At 41.7% G+C, this 17163-nt stretch overlaps 1 protein-coding gene across 1 annotated transcript; it reads right to left on the reverse strand.

Annotated features, from left to right (window-relative positions):
- Positions 1-359: 359 nt before the first annotated feature.
- LOC139639570 (phosphorylase b kinase regulatory subunit beta-like) lies at positions 360-16163 on the reverse strand (the record flags this gene model as incomplete). The annotated part of the gene is made up of 11 exons (XM_071513693.1): positions 360-1612; positions 2025-2165; positions 3561-3668; positions 5188-5317; positions 5954-6088; positions 6900-7105; positions 8496-8586; positions 12376-12433; positions 12931-13012; positions 15498-15660; positions 16105-16163. Coding segments are annotated over 11 exons (1311 nt in total), but the record flags the coding sequence as incomplete, so codon positions are not given.
- Between the last annotated feature and the right edge of the window lie 1000 nt (positions 16164-17163).

Raw genomic sequence — 17163 nt, forward strand, 5'->3', positions numbered from 1 at the left:
AGCCTCCGCCGGCACGATGCAGATTGATAAGGGGGTTCGGGCGACGTTAAGTGGGTGTAACTGGTAGGATCCGATACAACGCCAAGCGCACCCCCCCGGGGCTGTGGCGGACACGCTCGAGAAAACAAACACGGCATTTTCGGCGGCGGTTCCAGCCAAGGAACGAGAGCTACTCACTTTATGTGCTGTAATTATATAACTCTTGTGTGCCACATCTACCCCATGACTGTAGCAATAAGAAGGGGGGAATGTTCCCTGAAGCACATATTGCACACCACATTTGCTTGCAGGTTCACGCATACATGCAAATTACAATGCTGATAGTAGAAGTGACAAAGAGGAAAATGTTTCGAGTTTCCGTGATAACTTTATTCTTTGAAGCTACAGTGTTGGGAGTTAAAAATACTTCTTTGCGGATGACGAGGGTAAACAACACACGCGCACAGTGACAAGGTTGGGCGGATTCATCACAGTGATGATATTCAGGTAGGCACACTCCGAGATAAACACTTTAAAATAAGTCACAGTAAGTCTTTCATCATTTCTACCTCGGGATGACAGCGGAGCATTCCGTTGCCCACATTCACCAAAACACAGCGTTTCGTTTTGAAAGGTCCTATGTCCCAAGACTTCAAATGAGCAGTAGTCATTGTCATGCAGAGCCCCGATTATTCAAGCCCAAACTCTACTGCGTGACTCATAACATTCAGAGAAACCGACACAATGGTTACGGCAAACAGTACCTATTGTCATGCTGTAGACTTTCCATGCAAAAGAGGCAAGAGGACACAGAGTTCCTCAACACAGTGCAACAAACACACAGCCCCCGCATGTATTTTGTTGGGGATGGTACTATATAATTCAGTACAAAATCCAAATGTAATATTAATGTTGTGCAGTGGTTCTCAAACTTTTTAGTGCTAAAGACTCACAGATAGTTTGGCTGAGGATCCCGGAACTGGGATGCATTTTGCTGAAGATCCGGACAGATGGACTCTCTGTTTCTGGAGATACGTTACAAATGTTCAAGGGGCCCCTTGGGGGTCCGAACGCACCAGTTTGAGAACCACTGCTCCCGTGATATGGCCTGATATCTATATCTGCTATGTAACAGGTATTGCTGGTGATTGGAGATATACAGTACAGCTTATACGGTTACAAATGAGCCTGGTTTACTGATCAGGGTTGGGTCAAGGTGGGGTCATTTCAAGATCTAGGTGTAGGAGGTCAAGACAGGTTCAGCTCTCTTGTCCGAAACCTCGCTCTGTAATCAGGTATTGGTGCTAATGCGAAAGTCGCAGGGGAAATACAGTGAGGATTGTCCTGCGGGGAGGGGGACTGGAGAGGTTCAAGGTTATTTTGTGGGTACATCTAATGGAAAAATGATCGTCCTTGCCGGGGCGACTTCACGATTACATTTTTATGACAGGTTAGGGTCGGGGGTTGAAGGTGACTGGAGTTAGCGGGTTTAAATCTAGCTAACGGAGCATGGGTCGTCCTTGCAGGGCTTCACATCCCCTTGCAGTAACTGGATCATGACGGCCTTGGTCAGGTAGCTGGAGGTGCCTCTCTGCCCCACTGGTGGGGTGTTGTAGAACGCCTCCATGTTATCCTGGGTCAAAAAATAGAGGATGGACAGATGGAGAGAGAGAGAGTGTGTATGTGAAGTGTCCTCAAGGATGTGAAAAGTGTTAATAAGTCATTAATAACGCTATTATCATATAACAGTATTAACAGAATTCTGCTGCTATGAGATCAGTTTTTTGAGAATTGGATACTGTAACAAAAAAATATCCTATCGTAGTTATATGACTTTCGCAACGCAACAGCTCAGATGAAATCTCACAAAGATCTATTAAATGTGAAAATGGAAATGGAATCCCAAAGCTTGGTAGCACATTAATTGAGAAAGGAGATGAGACGGTTTTGCCGCAGGTTTTCATTCCAGCCAATCGGAATCAAGTCAGCATTCAGGCCATGTTAAAATGCCAGTTAACATTCGGGTCTAGGTGACACCTCTATACCTGTTTCTCTATGCCCTCCAAGTGACTGCGGTCCCTCTGGAAGTCGTTGAAGGCTTCCTTCACCAGACCGTCCAGATCCACCTTCTCGCCGAACTCCAGCTCAGGATTTCTCTCCAGCACGATGGACACCACCATCAGCAGCTGCTCACACAGGGAAGAGGGGACAAGGCTGTCGGTGACACATTTCAGGGTCAGTGCTGCAACTGCCTGACATATTGCCATTTGAAAAAATTGCCAGTTTGTCCTGATGGTGGTGCTATTCAGCATGACCAAATGTGGTCTGATGCACTTTGGGGCCCTTGCAAGGATGGTCTAGCATTAAGCATTTAGAAAATATGCCTCCCCTCCTGTTTGTGTGTCTTCGGCAACAAATTCTGTTGTGTGTCACAGCCAAATGGCTGATAGTGGTGCTATAGAGCAGTGATTCTCAACCTTTTTCATATCAAGGACCCCTAATTTAGTCCACATTAGAGCCACGGACCCCAATTTGATGAGATTTTGTCTCTCAAACCCAAATCTGAGAATATTTTTATTGTTAGATATGATTTTGTCCAGAATCCCATAACTATCTGTATTGCAGGTAGAGAGATAACAGTGAATCTATGATCAAAATAGTCATTCTTCTACATTCTCTAATAGTGTTAACTTCTTGTAAATGAAGTTTAACAATTCATCAATGTGCTGGGGACCCCCTGGCGTAAAAACTATTATGGCAGAAATAAAAACCAATATGAGCCAAGGAATCTGAGGCCAAAATGTGAGGTGCATATCATAAAATAATAACATCACTTTATTACACATTATTACAAGAAGGCACCACGAGATAAGAATCAAGGGTAAAATACTAGTAATAGGATAAAAGACAAAACATAAAAGTAAGTCTACAAAAAGTGAATTAATAGATGAAACTGCTAGATAGAAAGAAACTGATAGATGATTCTGCTTGCCTAAGCTCTTAGCCTGGTCACCTTAAAGAGTAACTAAACCCCAAAGCCAAATTTGTGGTGAAGCCTGACATCTAATGGTGAAAAGCAGGGTACTGAACTGGCCATCTGCTATTGGCTGGTCTTTGTGCCAAGTGATGTCACCACCTACTGTACTCTATAGAGGGTGGCATCACCTGGCACAAAGACCAGCCAACAGAAGATGGACAGTTCAGTACCTTACATTTCACCATTAGGTGTCAGGCTTCACCACAGTTTTGGGTGGGGTTTAGTTACTCTTTAAGACTGCAAACTGGACTACAAACTGGATCATAGAGGGTTAAAAGGTCTGTGATATAGCTTGGGTTCAGATTAAACCATGCTTTAAAAGTGACTAGTAAATTCTTCAAATCAATTACAAACTTAATAGACAACCAGTGAAAAGAAGAACTTTTGACTGGTGACAGAATAAAAAGAACAACACCAAAGTCATGTCAAGTACAAATCCAGACCCACTTACTTTGATTTGAAAGGTTTTTTTTTTTTTTTTTACTTTGATTCAATTTCTTTTCTCTCTGTACTCTATGGCAGTGTTGGTGAATAGATGTATTACCTCCACAATGATCTGTCTGTACTCGGGCAGGACGATGTTCTTCAGGGTGTCCTCCACCAGCAGGGAGAAGTTCATCTCATACATGGTCATGTCAGACAGGGTAGGTTGCTACCAAAGCAAGAGAGGAAAAAACATTGATCCCTTTCCAACCCCCTCACTGTTAACACATTCTCTTACAGAAAGGCACCTGTTTCATATTTGACAGTCAATTATGTGTGTTTTTCAAGGGCGACAGCGTAGAACTTTTATTTTGACAATGGCGAGCTCTTCAATACGTGACCTCAAGCAACCACTTTCTGGTCTGTGGTGGCAGAAATGAATTGAATTGATACAGTTCAGAGATTTTAAACAAGCAAAGTGAGTACCAGGGTGGGCCAAGAGTGTGAGGGAGAGGCAGAGGCCCTTTCCCAAATGGTTCCCTACCCACTACCACTTCACCGATTAGCATTTATCTTCTGGGTTTGATTTTCCAACCAAATAGCATGTGAATGCAATGCTGTTTGGCAGCCGACTTCGAAGTCCCGGATGTCGGAGCTTCCCACTAGCATGTGAACGCACCAGAAGATGTGTAGTCCTTTCAAATCAATGCCGGCATTAAACTAAATTACCACGCAACGATAAAGTAACTTTGACAAAAATAAACCCTGGCAGGATGTTCACTGTGATGGATTACCTATCTTTCCAAGTTTTAAGTCTCTGCAGGTTGATTTTCATACTGTACTGAAATGAATGGAGCTGAATGGCTGCCTATTCATTAGTCAGTGAAGAAAATCAAGTGTGGTAAATTGTGATGAAGTTTGATGGCGCAGATGGAGTGATGTCTCTCATCAATGACTGAATTTAACTTTTGATGGTGACGAAATTCATGCCACAAAATTCGCTTGTCCACAAAATTCATAATTCATAACTTCACATTACACATTGGGCTAACTTTAGCCATGGGCTAAGCGAGTCACACTTGATTATTGTTAGCCCCAGGTCTACTGTCTACGTAGCCTAACTTGTTCCAGTATTCTAGATTCAAGCATGTTACCAAGTTAGTAGCAAACAACGCCACAATGTCACCTCTCTGGCTTTTTGCAAGACAAACTATGATGAAGAAGAGCCCAACGAGAGGCTCCCAACAAAAAAATATTGGTTTACCTCTTTGTTATCAAAGGTTTGGCGATATTTTACCGTTATTTTCACTCTGTACGGAATGTAAACACGAGCACACTGTGCTAACCCTGCTCTTGACCAAGGCTAACCCTGCTCTTGACCAAGGCTAACCCTGCTCTTGACCAAGGCTAGCTAGCTCCAGGCTAAAGTTGGGGTTAACCCACTTTGGAATGTTTGAAAAGTTTGTGAGAGTGAAAGCCTTCTTAGCCGGGCTAACAGCCATCTTAGCTTGACGCTAAACCTGCTCTTAGCCCTGGGCTGAGCTTAATGTGAAAAGCCCTAAGGTAACAGTTGGCGCCCCATAGCTCTGTGACTATAAAGCTCACATATGTGACTGCTTTTAAATAAATACTGTTATACTGGTCGCTATATAACCCCTAGCTGCCAGTACAGCCACACAACATACACAGTGCTGTCTTTAACCGGTGATGGGTAGACATACAGCAGTAGTGTCAGTGGAGGCAGGTACCTGTGGGAGGTGAGCCCCAGCCACCATAATACCATTGGGGGTTCTCTCCAGGATCTGCCAGACGCGATCGTAGAAACCCAGAGGGGTCCGGTTCAGTGAGCCGTCGATCTGACGCCTGTTCAACCAAGACCTGGGGAGAGACGAGGGCAATACCGGTGAATCAAGTCTTAGACAGGGGAAATATAGCTTAGATAGCTGTCGAGTGTGTCCTAGATTTTTCCTGGGAAAGAAGAACCCCCTCATAGGTGTTTAGAACAGCAAATGTAAAAGCTTTCATGAACTGGCTATAGGTTGAATTACTATTGTGTCAATCGGTGATAGAGAGTAGCCAAATGGACGTTTATTTATATGAAAAGGTCACAGATTATTACTTTAATGTGTCAATGTGTAATAGATTAGATTACATGAAATTATAATAATTTTTGTGGGGAAATTAAGTCATATCAGCAGCAGGAAATAAGATACAGACAATAAAAAGACAGTCAGCAATGAAGATAATAAAACAAATAATTAAAGCAAAAAAGATTAGAGCAACCAAAAGCAGTGAAAACAGATAAATCACTAATAATAAATCCAACAAATTTGTTTTTTTTTCTCTCTATCATACTTGATAGTGCGTGTGTGTGTGTGTGTGAGAGAGTGTGCTTATGAAAGAAAAAGAGCACAGGAGATAACTTCCACGCTATTTGTGTAATTAAGAGTATGTATATGTATGTGATTTTTGTGTGTGTGTGTGTGTGTGTGTGTGTATGTGTTGCTAGAGTACCTGCCGGTGTGCTGTGGCTGCAGGACGTCCAGCAGCAGCTGTTTGACGTCGCTGGGGGACAGCTGGTAGATGTCCTGGGGCGGCATGTCTCCTGCCCTGATCTTCAACTCATGTTTCATGGCCTGGACGATCCACCTGGAGATCCACAGTACACACACTGCCCGTCAAAAGTCTGAGGACACCACATTTTTATTTTTTTACTACTTTCCACATTTTAGAATATTTTAGATTATCAACAACCATGACTCTGCACTATCTAGAGTCGATACGAAGCTAGTCACCAAGACGCACAAGACAAATCACATCATCCAGAGGTGTGGCCAAGTCAACTGACTCGAGTCCCAAGTCAGTGTCAAGTCTTGAAGCACAAGTCTCAAGTCAAGTCCCGAGTCTAAATGTAGAACAGCAAGTCAAGTTCAAGCCAAGTCCATGTCATTAATGTCAAGTCTCAAGTCTAAATGTAGAACAGCAAGTCAAGTCAGAACAAATCAAGAGTCCAGTATCAATTTAATATCTTAAAGAAAACTAAATATCTAGGACTTTTTAATGCAATATGGTTTTAATAGGATACAAACTTGGTAAGAGCATCATGAGTTTGATTTCTATAATCAGTTTCAACTTCAATAAATTCAATCATTCCATACAAATTCAGAAAACAGAATTTAAATTCAGTCGCCTGCTGGAACAAATCTCATCACTTTCAATCTAAGTCATTTACACAAACACAAGATCTCAAGTCAAGACTTCAGAAACCTTTTCAAGTCATCAAAGTGCAAGTCAAGTCTCAAGTCTTCTCTTCATGCATCAAATCAAGTCTCAAGCAATTAAAACTGGGACTCGAGTCTGACTCGAGTCCAAGTCATGTGACTCTGACATCATCTGACAGCCAGCAGTTCAGATATCTGATAGCCAGCATGACCCTCCAAACCCATCCACTCCCTCCTACCCGACTCGGATCTTGAGCATGCCGCTGAACAGCTCGGGGTTGTTGGAGATGATCCATCCGATGTGGATGACCAGCTCCTGCTGCAGCACGGCCTCCCGCTCCCCACCGTTAGGGGCGCACTTGGTGTAGATGATGCCCTTTATCACCCCCGGCGACAGGGGGTTGGAGATCACCTCCTCCTCAAGCCCGAACAGACCCAGGGTCACCTGGCACATAGAGACACGCAGCCATGCACACAAACACACGTACATACATACACACACACAAGCGCACACATGGATGCATACACACACACACACACACACAGGAGGAAGGCATACATCGGACCCAGATACCATTAGAGGGTTGTTTGTAGTACAGCAGAATTGTTGTGTTCAATATATAAAAACTGTGTGTGAGTGTGACTGCCTGCACAGGTGCACAGACACATGTGTGTGCATGCATGCCACGCAGTGTGATGTACTTCCTCCATGGCCCAATTCCTAGACGTATCTTTGTTCCATCAGTCTAAAATTGGCCTGCTCTCACAGAGTCACATAAAAGTGAGGGGGGGGGGGGGGATTACAGATCCCAAGATTACCCTTTTGTACTTTGTTTCTACTCAAAGCTATCTTATGAAAATTACTCCTCATCCGTCTTCCTGAGAGGAGGACACGCTTTTATCTCCTTTAATCTATCTGAAAAGCCGGCCGTCTGATGTTGAAATCCAGCACTTTGAAGACCTAGCTATGCGATTCATCTTTGCATCTGAACTTTGTTTCTAACAGAGCAAAGTGCAGGCGGGAGCGGAAAATAGGGTGTGGAAATGACCTACCGCATATGTACAAGGAATATATTATTAAGTTTTAATATCTACAAGAAATATACTCAAAGCTAGTCACCGTGCCTTTTCCCAGTTAACATAAATGGGGTGGTGCCTCTTATATCTGCCAACTGAGCTACTATTGTGTGCAGGAGACATTCGTCTCGAATTCTAAATCAGCTTTTCCAATCTTGTTGAGAAGAGTATTCCCTCTGGTACGCAATCTATATGCAGATTCACACCTTGAGCTACTTCAGCATAATGAAATGCCTAAAACTCTTCAGGAGGGTAAAAATGAGGCAAGATAACTGACACTCTTGAGAGGTGGCTAATCTCTGAATAGCACTCGACAGGAATGAAATGATGCACTGAAATTCATACACCGTGAGGAACCGGTATCAGACAAATTCCTGGGTCACAAGCTATCAATTGGCACATGGAGTGTGTCTAGACGCAGACTAACACGTGGACACGGTGCACAGGGGGATTTCATGGGGGTCACACTGGCAGCCTTGCTACAACTAGAGCTTAGACACACACACAATGGAAGTTAGCTGTGATGAGGAGTATGACGCATGCTGCCATCCTACTCTAAGCAATTCCCATAGGATGATAGCATGAGGAGCTTATAATCATGTTCAAACATTATGTCCAATTTCCTTTTTATGTAATCAGTGAACATTAAAATCATGTCCCGACATGCCATTCGTCCAAATATCCATTTGATATTCCAATGATTCTACAAAAGGGACAGTTGCGCTACTTAGGCCCCTGCTGTCTGTGTGTCCACTTACCTGCTTGCCATGCACTAAAACACTAGTAATACTGGGTGCAAGGCTGTCCACTAGCTTAGTTAAGAGACTGGCGGCAAGACGGACAACAGACCTGGTGAGCAAAAACACAAGAACATTCTTAATCATTACAGATAACAACTAACAACTAGAACCTTTATAGACTAGATGTTTGATTGATTTTTTTTGTTCAGGCTTTACAAAGTATCAAGCTGAGAATCCAATTCTTCAGCTTCTTCTTCATATATATATATATATATACATATTTTTGATGAGAATATCACCTTGGATGCCATACCTCAAAGGTTCAATTCAATATTTCTAGAAATACATAAAACACTGTGAAAATCATTAACAATTTGATGGAAGGTACTGATTTGTCCCCAGGAGTCATTGCCAGTTGCCTCCCTGATCTTTCAAATTTCAAAAACACAGACAAACAGGTGAATCATTTTTAGAAATTCTGTGCCCCTAAACCTACAAGCCTTTCAAGTTGAGAGCTGAGGCACTCAGAATTAATATTAAAACACTGTCCATCAAAACCCAAGATGAATTCCTTTTGCAGTCAAGACAAGGTGTCAACATTTTTTTTTTAATTTAACCTGACTGAGCCATCTATCCAGCCTTAAAGAAATAGATAGCTGTTGCAGTTGCAGTCCTGACTATTAGATTTGTCTTATTTATTCAAAGCCAGAGGATGGGGGTGGCTTTCTAGAAAATATTTTAATGTTCACTAATTTCTGAATTCATTATTCACAAGAGCGACTGTAGCCTGCCAGTTGCCTCCTCATGCCTGCAGGAATCCTATGAGGGAAAAAAGCAACACACATAAACTGTGGTTATTATCACATGGGAGCCGGGGTTGCTATAGCCACACACATGGACTTGAAGACATCCTTGCAGCACAGTGAACAAATAAAAAAATCTAATCAATGTCATGAATATAATCGGTTGAAACACATCCTCCCTTGATGATATGTTGAGAACATGCCTTGCTTGGAGACTGTGGAATTGATTAAACCTGCAGAAATATGATGGCACACCTTGTGTGTGATGAACAAAAAGGCAACAAAGCTTTAATGTTCATAAGGCATGATGGTGTCAAGCCACTGATGCTTTGTTGGGGAACCTATTTCAAGCTCCACTTCCTAGTCCATGTTAGGTAAATGAGAAAGGGAATTGAACTGAGTATTGGTGTTGTTTCACAGCAAGCTGGGGACCAGCCTCCAGGCTTTTTCTCTGTGTGTAATCAAATTATTCTATGTTAAAAAATCATATTAATTACAAAAACAAACAGCAACAGCGTACAATATAAGTTGTTGAGCTGTACAGTCAGTCAACTTCACCTGACACAAATCCAAACCAAACCAAACTATGGACACAGACAGCCTAGCATGACCGCTGAACAGGGAAAAAAGCTAGGATGAGAAGCTAAAACAACCATCCATTTGGTCCATCCTTAGTGAGTTAGCATAGTGGGCAATGTTGCAGAAGGTGATAAGAGCATAAGGGTCCAGGCTCTGTGATGGTTAATGGAGAGAAAGCAAACACTGACACCAAGCTACTGTACACATCTGAATCAAGGTGCCCGCTAGCTTAGCCAAACTAGCTTGACCTAACTCATGACTCTGTGTGTGTTAGCCTTCTTACTACACTAAACGTGATGGTATAATCAGAAATAGCATTGTTGCCAGCTGGCCAACATTTTAGCAACATGCTAAGATGCTAGACATGCTACAAAAATGGTATACACTACTTGTTACCAGGGTGACTACAGGTCAGTTAAAGTTAAGACTTCTTAAGAAAGATGAGGCATTTTTGATGCCAGTTCAAATGAAATTTAAGAAGAGTTTCACCCGAAAAAAAAATAGCCTGAAGAATGGTGAGTGGTGGCCAAGCTCAAACTACTTAAAATTCACAATCAATAATGAATATTCTTTACCATGTATAGTGTTTGGAGTGAAGTTTCTTGTACATTAACCATGCTTATCTGTCTTTTGTTCAGCTGAATATTTGTACATTTTTTCCAGTGACTGCAAATGGATGATACAGTAGTGCAAATCTGTCCAAATCCGAACACTTTATTCATTCACGTCAGCTTCGATCTTAACCCTTGTGTGTACCATGTGACAAACAACTGTAGGAATTTCAGGCTGTGTGCTTGAAGGGTAATTCCAGTTATTTTCAACCTAGGCCTTATTTTCCTAGTTTTTGCCATCATGACAATTGATTGTGTTAAAAAAAATTGGTCACTTGCAGAACTTCTCGTTTTTCTGAGAAGTTTTCATTTAGCTAACATGACCACATACTGGATCTTTCTACTCGGATATGGGTTAACAAGACCTCTTAGATTGCATTTAAAAAAAAAAAACTATTTTTTGCCTTCTTCCCCGTTTTCTCCTAATTTTGTCATTACCAATTCCCAATGTGCTCCACAGTCCCCAACACTGAGAAAATGGAATCTAAGGGTTTGTGCTTCCTGTTCATGTCAATTCCAAACTAGCTATAGTTTGTCGTTTGTTATGTTAACTTATGAAATTTGATATTAGGCTCCTGAAAAATTTATATATACCTTTTCAAATATGTATGATTTCATGTCACTTGGTTTTGGGAAAAATGTACACTAAACAAATGGAAAATACATCAGAGTGCGTCCAGCCTTGGCCGAGGAAAAGGACCACTGAAGACTCAAACCCAACATTTAGCTGCATTTAAGTAGTAGCATTTAAGCATTTAAGATGTTTTAATGCCTTGATTTTGGATAATTCAACTTCAAACATTTTACTTTCTAAAGACCTGCAGACACCCTGGTTATAGAGGAATCCCATAGATGGGTTGGCTAGTGTTCACACAGCTTTAAGCTAAGACAGCTAGCTAGCCAGCTAACTGGATCTAAACATGCTGAGGCACTAGTCCATCTCTGCCTTATCATTACCTGTTTCCCATGCACCAGAATTGTGGTGATGTGAGGGGCTATAGAGCCTGCAAACTTCTTGATAATGGCCGCAGCATGGCGCACTGCCAGCCTAGTTTGGCCAGATTAAATGGTAGTTATGTTACTGTCAAAATGTCAACAAGAAGAGTTGAAAAGTGAAAAAGACAATCAGAAGAGAACAGAACAAAACAGAACAGAAGAGGAAAAGACCAGGACAGAAGGTTAAGAGTTTTAAAATGATTACATTTCTGGGGACAAAGTGGAGCAAGAACTGATGACTAACAAGATATTATTGGGGCTATGTGATAAATTATTAGATGTACGTAGGTGACCAAAATATCAGCTTAGATCAGTGGTTCTCAACGTGGCGTCCAGGGACCACCAGGGGTCCTTGAGGGGGTTCCAGGGGGTCCCCAGCAAATTGATGAATTGTGAAACTTCAGCATTATTTCATTTACAAGAAGTTAAAACAATTAGAGAATGTAGAAGAATGACTGTTTTGATCATAGTTTCTCTGTTATCTCTTTACCTACAATACAGATAGTCATGGAATTCTGGACAAAATCATATCTAACAATAAAAATATTCTCAGATTTAGGTCCAAGATGCCAAATCTCATCAAATGGGGTCCGTAGCCCTAATGTGGACTAAATTAGGGTCCTTGATATGAAAAAGGTTGAGAATCACTGGCTTAGATAGAACATTGGTCCTGGATGCAGATGTCAATGTTTTTAGATATGGCTTCCAAATACATTTCTAGTGATTTTTGTAGCTCTCCATTATAATGATAAAAACTATGAGATATATTTGGGCTGACTTAGGTTAAGATATGGCAAGTGCAACACCTTGCTATACCAAATTGACACCTATGCTATGAAAACACAGACTGGAAAGCTGTGAAATGTGTGTGCATCTGCATGTGTGTGTATGTGTGTGAGGGTATCTGACCAAAGCTTCCTGCTCCCAGCTCTTCTGTAGATTCTCTCCAGCTCATCCATAAGGTTCTCTGGAACCACAAAGGAGAATATATTTATATTAGACCTTCAAAGCTCATGGATTTACATTCTAAAGACATATACTAATGGGCCTTAGTTACCAATAGTGAAAGTGAAAAATGAGAAAACATACTGAATGTACTTAAAACTAAGTACTATTGGATTTGCCACCAAAGTGTTTGTCCAAATCAAATTATAAGCAAGTCATTTATAGAAATGGCTTTTTGAATTTTTCTAACACGTCCAATATTATCCTCCTTTCTCCATAAATTGGAATTGCCAAATTAAGCAGTTGGTAACTTACCAACCTTCCATTGGCTATAGTGGACTGATTTCTAATTGCAGCAAGGCTTTGCAGGAATAGAGGGCATAGGGAGCAAATTTAGCTGCTAATGGGCAACAGTGCTGACAGGTTCAGCTGTGGCCAACATTTCCTTTGCCGAAGGGAACAACAGTGATCAGTGGAAATCATTGGCAAATTGTATTGCACTGTATGTGTGCGCTTTACCGTCTTTGTCAAGGAAGTCTGGTCCTTCTCTCCTGAGGAGGATTACAGCCAGCTGAGCCTGACTGGCCAAGCAGTCAGAGTCCTGGGCAATGATACAAATACAGACAGACAGAAAGATCAGCCTGGTCAAGAGAGAAACACATGCTGCAAGACAAAACACGATGCACCAAGGCTGCCCTGCGGTATCATACAGGTGATGTGGAGCAATGCACAAATACACAGAGGCACACATATGTACACGCTTGTGTATAAAAACTTATACTCTTAAAGAGGTCCGAAACACTAAAACATGTCTTTTTGAGATGTTAACTAATATCTAGGTCTTGTGTGAGATAGAGGACAACAATACTAGGCATTACCTTCACATATAACTGCATATGAAACCCTGAGAAAAAAAACACTTTATTTCTCCACCGTCACAGTTGTTCAATTTAGAAAAACTCCTCAACTAAGCATCACGATTATTGCAGTCTCATGTTTTTAACCAGATGGCACTCAGCAGAGCGCATACCTCTGCCAACACCATGCAACTGTCAAGATATGCCAGTTCCAAATGTCGGATTTTCACAAAAAAGTTAATAATTTCTTCCTTGCCCCAATACCAACTTGTTTCACATTCCCACATGGCCAATCAGCAGTATATTTGTTCAGTTTCCATTAGGGCTGCCCTTCTACCACAGGACCAGATTTTGGAAAAATTGGCAGGGCGGTTATGTCCAAACCAGAAATGAGCTCTCCAGTGCCTTCATGTTGTGTGATTGGGCCAATAATGGAGGGTCTGACTCATCTTCTGTCTGCTGATAGGCCACAAAGTTTGATGGTGTTATGTGAATCCAGGTCCGAACTAGGCCACAAAGTTTGATGGTGTTGCGTGAATCCAGGTCCGAACCCTGTTGTTTTTGTTAGGATTCTTCTTCTTCTGGTTTTTATGCCAAGAGCAATTTGGTGATATCCACCAAATTTGGAGATTTGGTGGATAGGTTTGAAATCTCCCCTACTACTCAGGTTAAAAAAAAAAAAACGGCCAGAAGGTGGCACTGCTAATGAGCAACTGTACGTTTTGGCCAATTTTCCTAAACCCCGAGGTAGAGCGCAAGCTGGAATCTCGGTAGGCTACAGAAACATATTTTCACTTTTCCACAAATGTGATACTGAATGGATATGCACTAGTGAGGTCACCAGCAGTTTATTAAACAATTTCAACAGCCTATGGGTTAGTTTTCTGTAAATAGTCTGTTTTAAATGGTGTAGATAGATTTACTAATGACATGAATAATGTGCTAGGTTAATGGTTTCAGGTCTTAACATCGTACAAAGCAACTGAAATAATTCAACAATGATGCTGTAGGCTTCTTTTGAATATGTAAATAGCGCAATATCATTTTTCTAACCTGGTATTTCCCATCCTTTCTGATATTATCTGCCATGCTTGTGAATTTTTGGCCAGGTTCTGATATGTTTTTAATGTGGAGTTATATAACTCCTTGGTGCTCCGGTGACTACAAAACTTCCACCTCCTGTAAATGTCGGAATGCCATTGGACACGCCTCGTAGAGGTCAGCGTATTTGGACAAAGTTGCCAAAGTTGGTCAAAGTTCAATATAGTTGAACTTAAGGTGCAAAACCTGGCGAAATATCAAGGCGGTTTGCACCGCTTTTGGCTGCGCAGCTGTTTGGGAGAGTGCTGCCGCGTCCTTCATTGAAAACAATGGCTTGCTCTGCGCAATGCCGCGATGTGAAAGCCCGGTAAGGCCTAGAATAAAACATTTTTTTCTTCAGATTCCTCGGCTCAAGATGAATCCATTGCACATACTGGTTATTACACATTTCAGCTTTGACAGTTCTCATTCTCTGCTATTTTGAATTTTATGCAAAACCTTTTTTGTTATTTCTCTCGCAAAGTTGATCCAATTGGCACAAAACTTTGCACACAGCATACCTGGTTATCCTATATATGGGGCCAGAAGTGTGTCAGACCACATTTGGTCATGCCCCATAGTGCCACCATCAGGCCAACCTTGCATTAACACCTATTCTTTTATTTCACCTACAAAGTTGCACCAATGTCCACCAAATTTTACACACAGCATATTTCAACTGCCTACATCATCTTTATTCACAGAATTTTGATATTTGTAACTGTTTGACTGTCGGTTGCACAGCATAAATTCACGGATTAATGCAGAAAATTGTCAAAAAATCTCAGTTGCCCATCCTGGCCACTAGATGTCACTGAAGGACAGCTGAGCTTTTATCACTCACAATCAGTCTGGCTTCCAGCCTGAGGTTTCCCATTAGGGAAATTTCTACTGCATAGAGGGCACAGTTTTATAGCAGATATAAATGATATTTCAGTGTTTTATGTCTAGTTTATCTCTTTACTGGTTTAATTACCGTTTGTTTTTTGGTATTTTTCTTACTTCCTTACCAAACCTAGATGATGTGAGATATTTCCAGTGCAGCTACAATGGAGTTTGATATCAGAAAATGTTTCAGCGATCTAAAACATCAATGGTGAACGTTTTTGGTGTCAGTGCCTCAGAATCCCTCCTCTCTGGTCGACTCACATGGAACTTCTGTATGATCTCGTAGGTGGATCTCTGCCGCCACTCTTCCACGTTGATCTCCGGCTGCTGCTCCAGGTCCGAGGCATTCGGCGTGCTGGTCTGTCTCTTCACCTTGGAGTGCTTGGGCAGCTCCAGCTCCTCGAAGCTCTTAAACTCTGGGATCCTGCACACACACACAGGAGAAAACAGCGTTCATCGGACCCAGGTACGATTAGAGTTTAGTTTATGAGTACACATGCACTCATAAACTGCACATACGTAAGCATTAACACATATGCATACATGCATACATTAGTTACATTGATTTCTTGACCTTGCAAATACAGTATATCTATCTCTGTTAGTTTCATAGTTATTTTTCATAGTACTGAAAAAACAATTATCATCTAATAGTAGAAATCCAAGATCCAGATCACCACCAAAATTGAATCAGTTGTTCCTTGGCCCAAGGTCCAACTGTCCACCAAATTTCATGTATATCGGTTTTTAACTTTTTGAGATGTCCTGCTGACAGACAGACGGACAAACTAACAGGGGCAAAAACAGAGTCTCCTCGGCGGAGGTAAAATATGACTGATGATGTGCCAGAAAGACAGGAAGCTCTTACTCGGCCTCATTGACACGCAGGAAGTCCAACTGCTCCACGACCGCTCCAGATATCAGGGTCTGAAAGGTTCACGTGATAAAAGACACATTAAACGATTTACAAAATGGTTCTTCTGACATTGTGGGCTGCAATCAACTGGGGATTCCACAGTAATATACATGTGCAAATGAGTAAAGAAATGTACCGAGGAAACATTTGGGAGCACAAAGATAATACAGGGGAAGATATGAGAGAATAGAGCTGCATAAATCCCAGAGGGGAAGTTTGTCAGGTGACACAGCATACACAACAATAGTTTGAAAAATGGAGACGGTAACAAATAAGACATGCAGTCGCAGGCTGTGCAGTCAGTTCAGTATTTCAAATTATACAAATGTGGATGGCTGCAGGAACAAGCGGGTGTCTAAGTCAGTAATATGAGGTAGCAGTGAAGAGAGCAGTACAATATGACTAGCTAGTGTGGTCTAAATGTGATATTAGCCATTCCAACTGAAGTAAACTCCAAACAAAAATAGAGGCGCCGGGGAAGAGCAATCCCACCACCCATAACAATGAGAGGATAAAGAGTCGAGGTGTTTTCAAAGCGGCTGGGAGTTTGCTGTGAAGTGAATCGCAAAATAGGAAAAGGAAAGGGAAAAACTCAAAGGGAAAAGAAGGAAACATCTGAGGAAGTCTCTGGGCTGAACACCACGAGCGCACGGGGAGAGGAGCCACTGCTGTCGAAGCCTGTCATGAGTTTGCCAAAGCAGTTGGTTATAGTCGAAAGTTAAAGTGAAAATACTACTTATCTGCCTTAACTTTTAGGACATTTTTTTTTGTCACTGATCACAGCGGTATCAGCATTCCCTCATGCACTATCTGCTGCCCGGTAATGTGAACCGACTCGTAAATTCACCGCCACTGGCTGTCAGATTACCGTTGCTCTGTTGTGAGTGGAGGTGCAGGTATCAGCCACTGAAATAGTTTGCTAATGAAAGGCAACCTATGTAAGATTTTCACTTGAATCTAGCCTACAATCTTCTCAGTAGACTTTGTAATCTATACCCGATGGGACCCGAC

The sequence above is a fragment of the Centroberyx affinis genome, unplaced genomic scaffold (genome assembly GCF_046629955.1).
Source record: "Centroberyx affinis isolate AG114_WGS23_722 - 3 ecotype Tasmania unplaced genomic scaffold, CSIRO-AGI_Caff_v1 ptg007410l_1, whole genome shotgun sequence".
NCBI lineage: Eukaryota > Metazoa > Chordata > Actinopteri > Beryciformes > Berycidae > Centroberyx > Centroberyx affinis.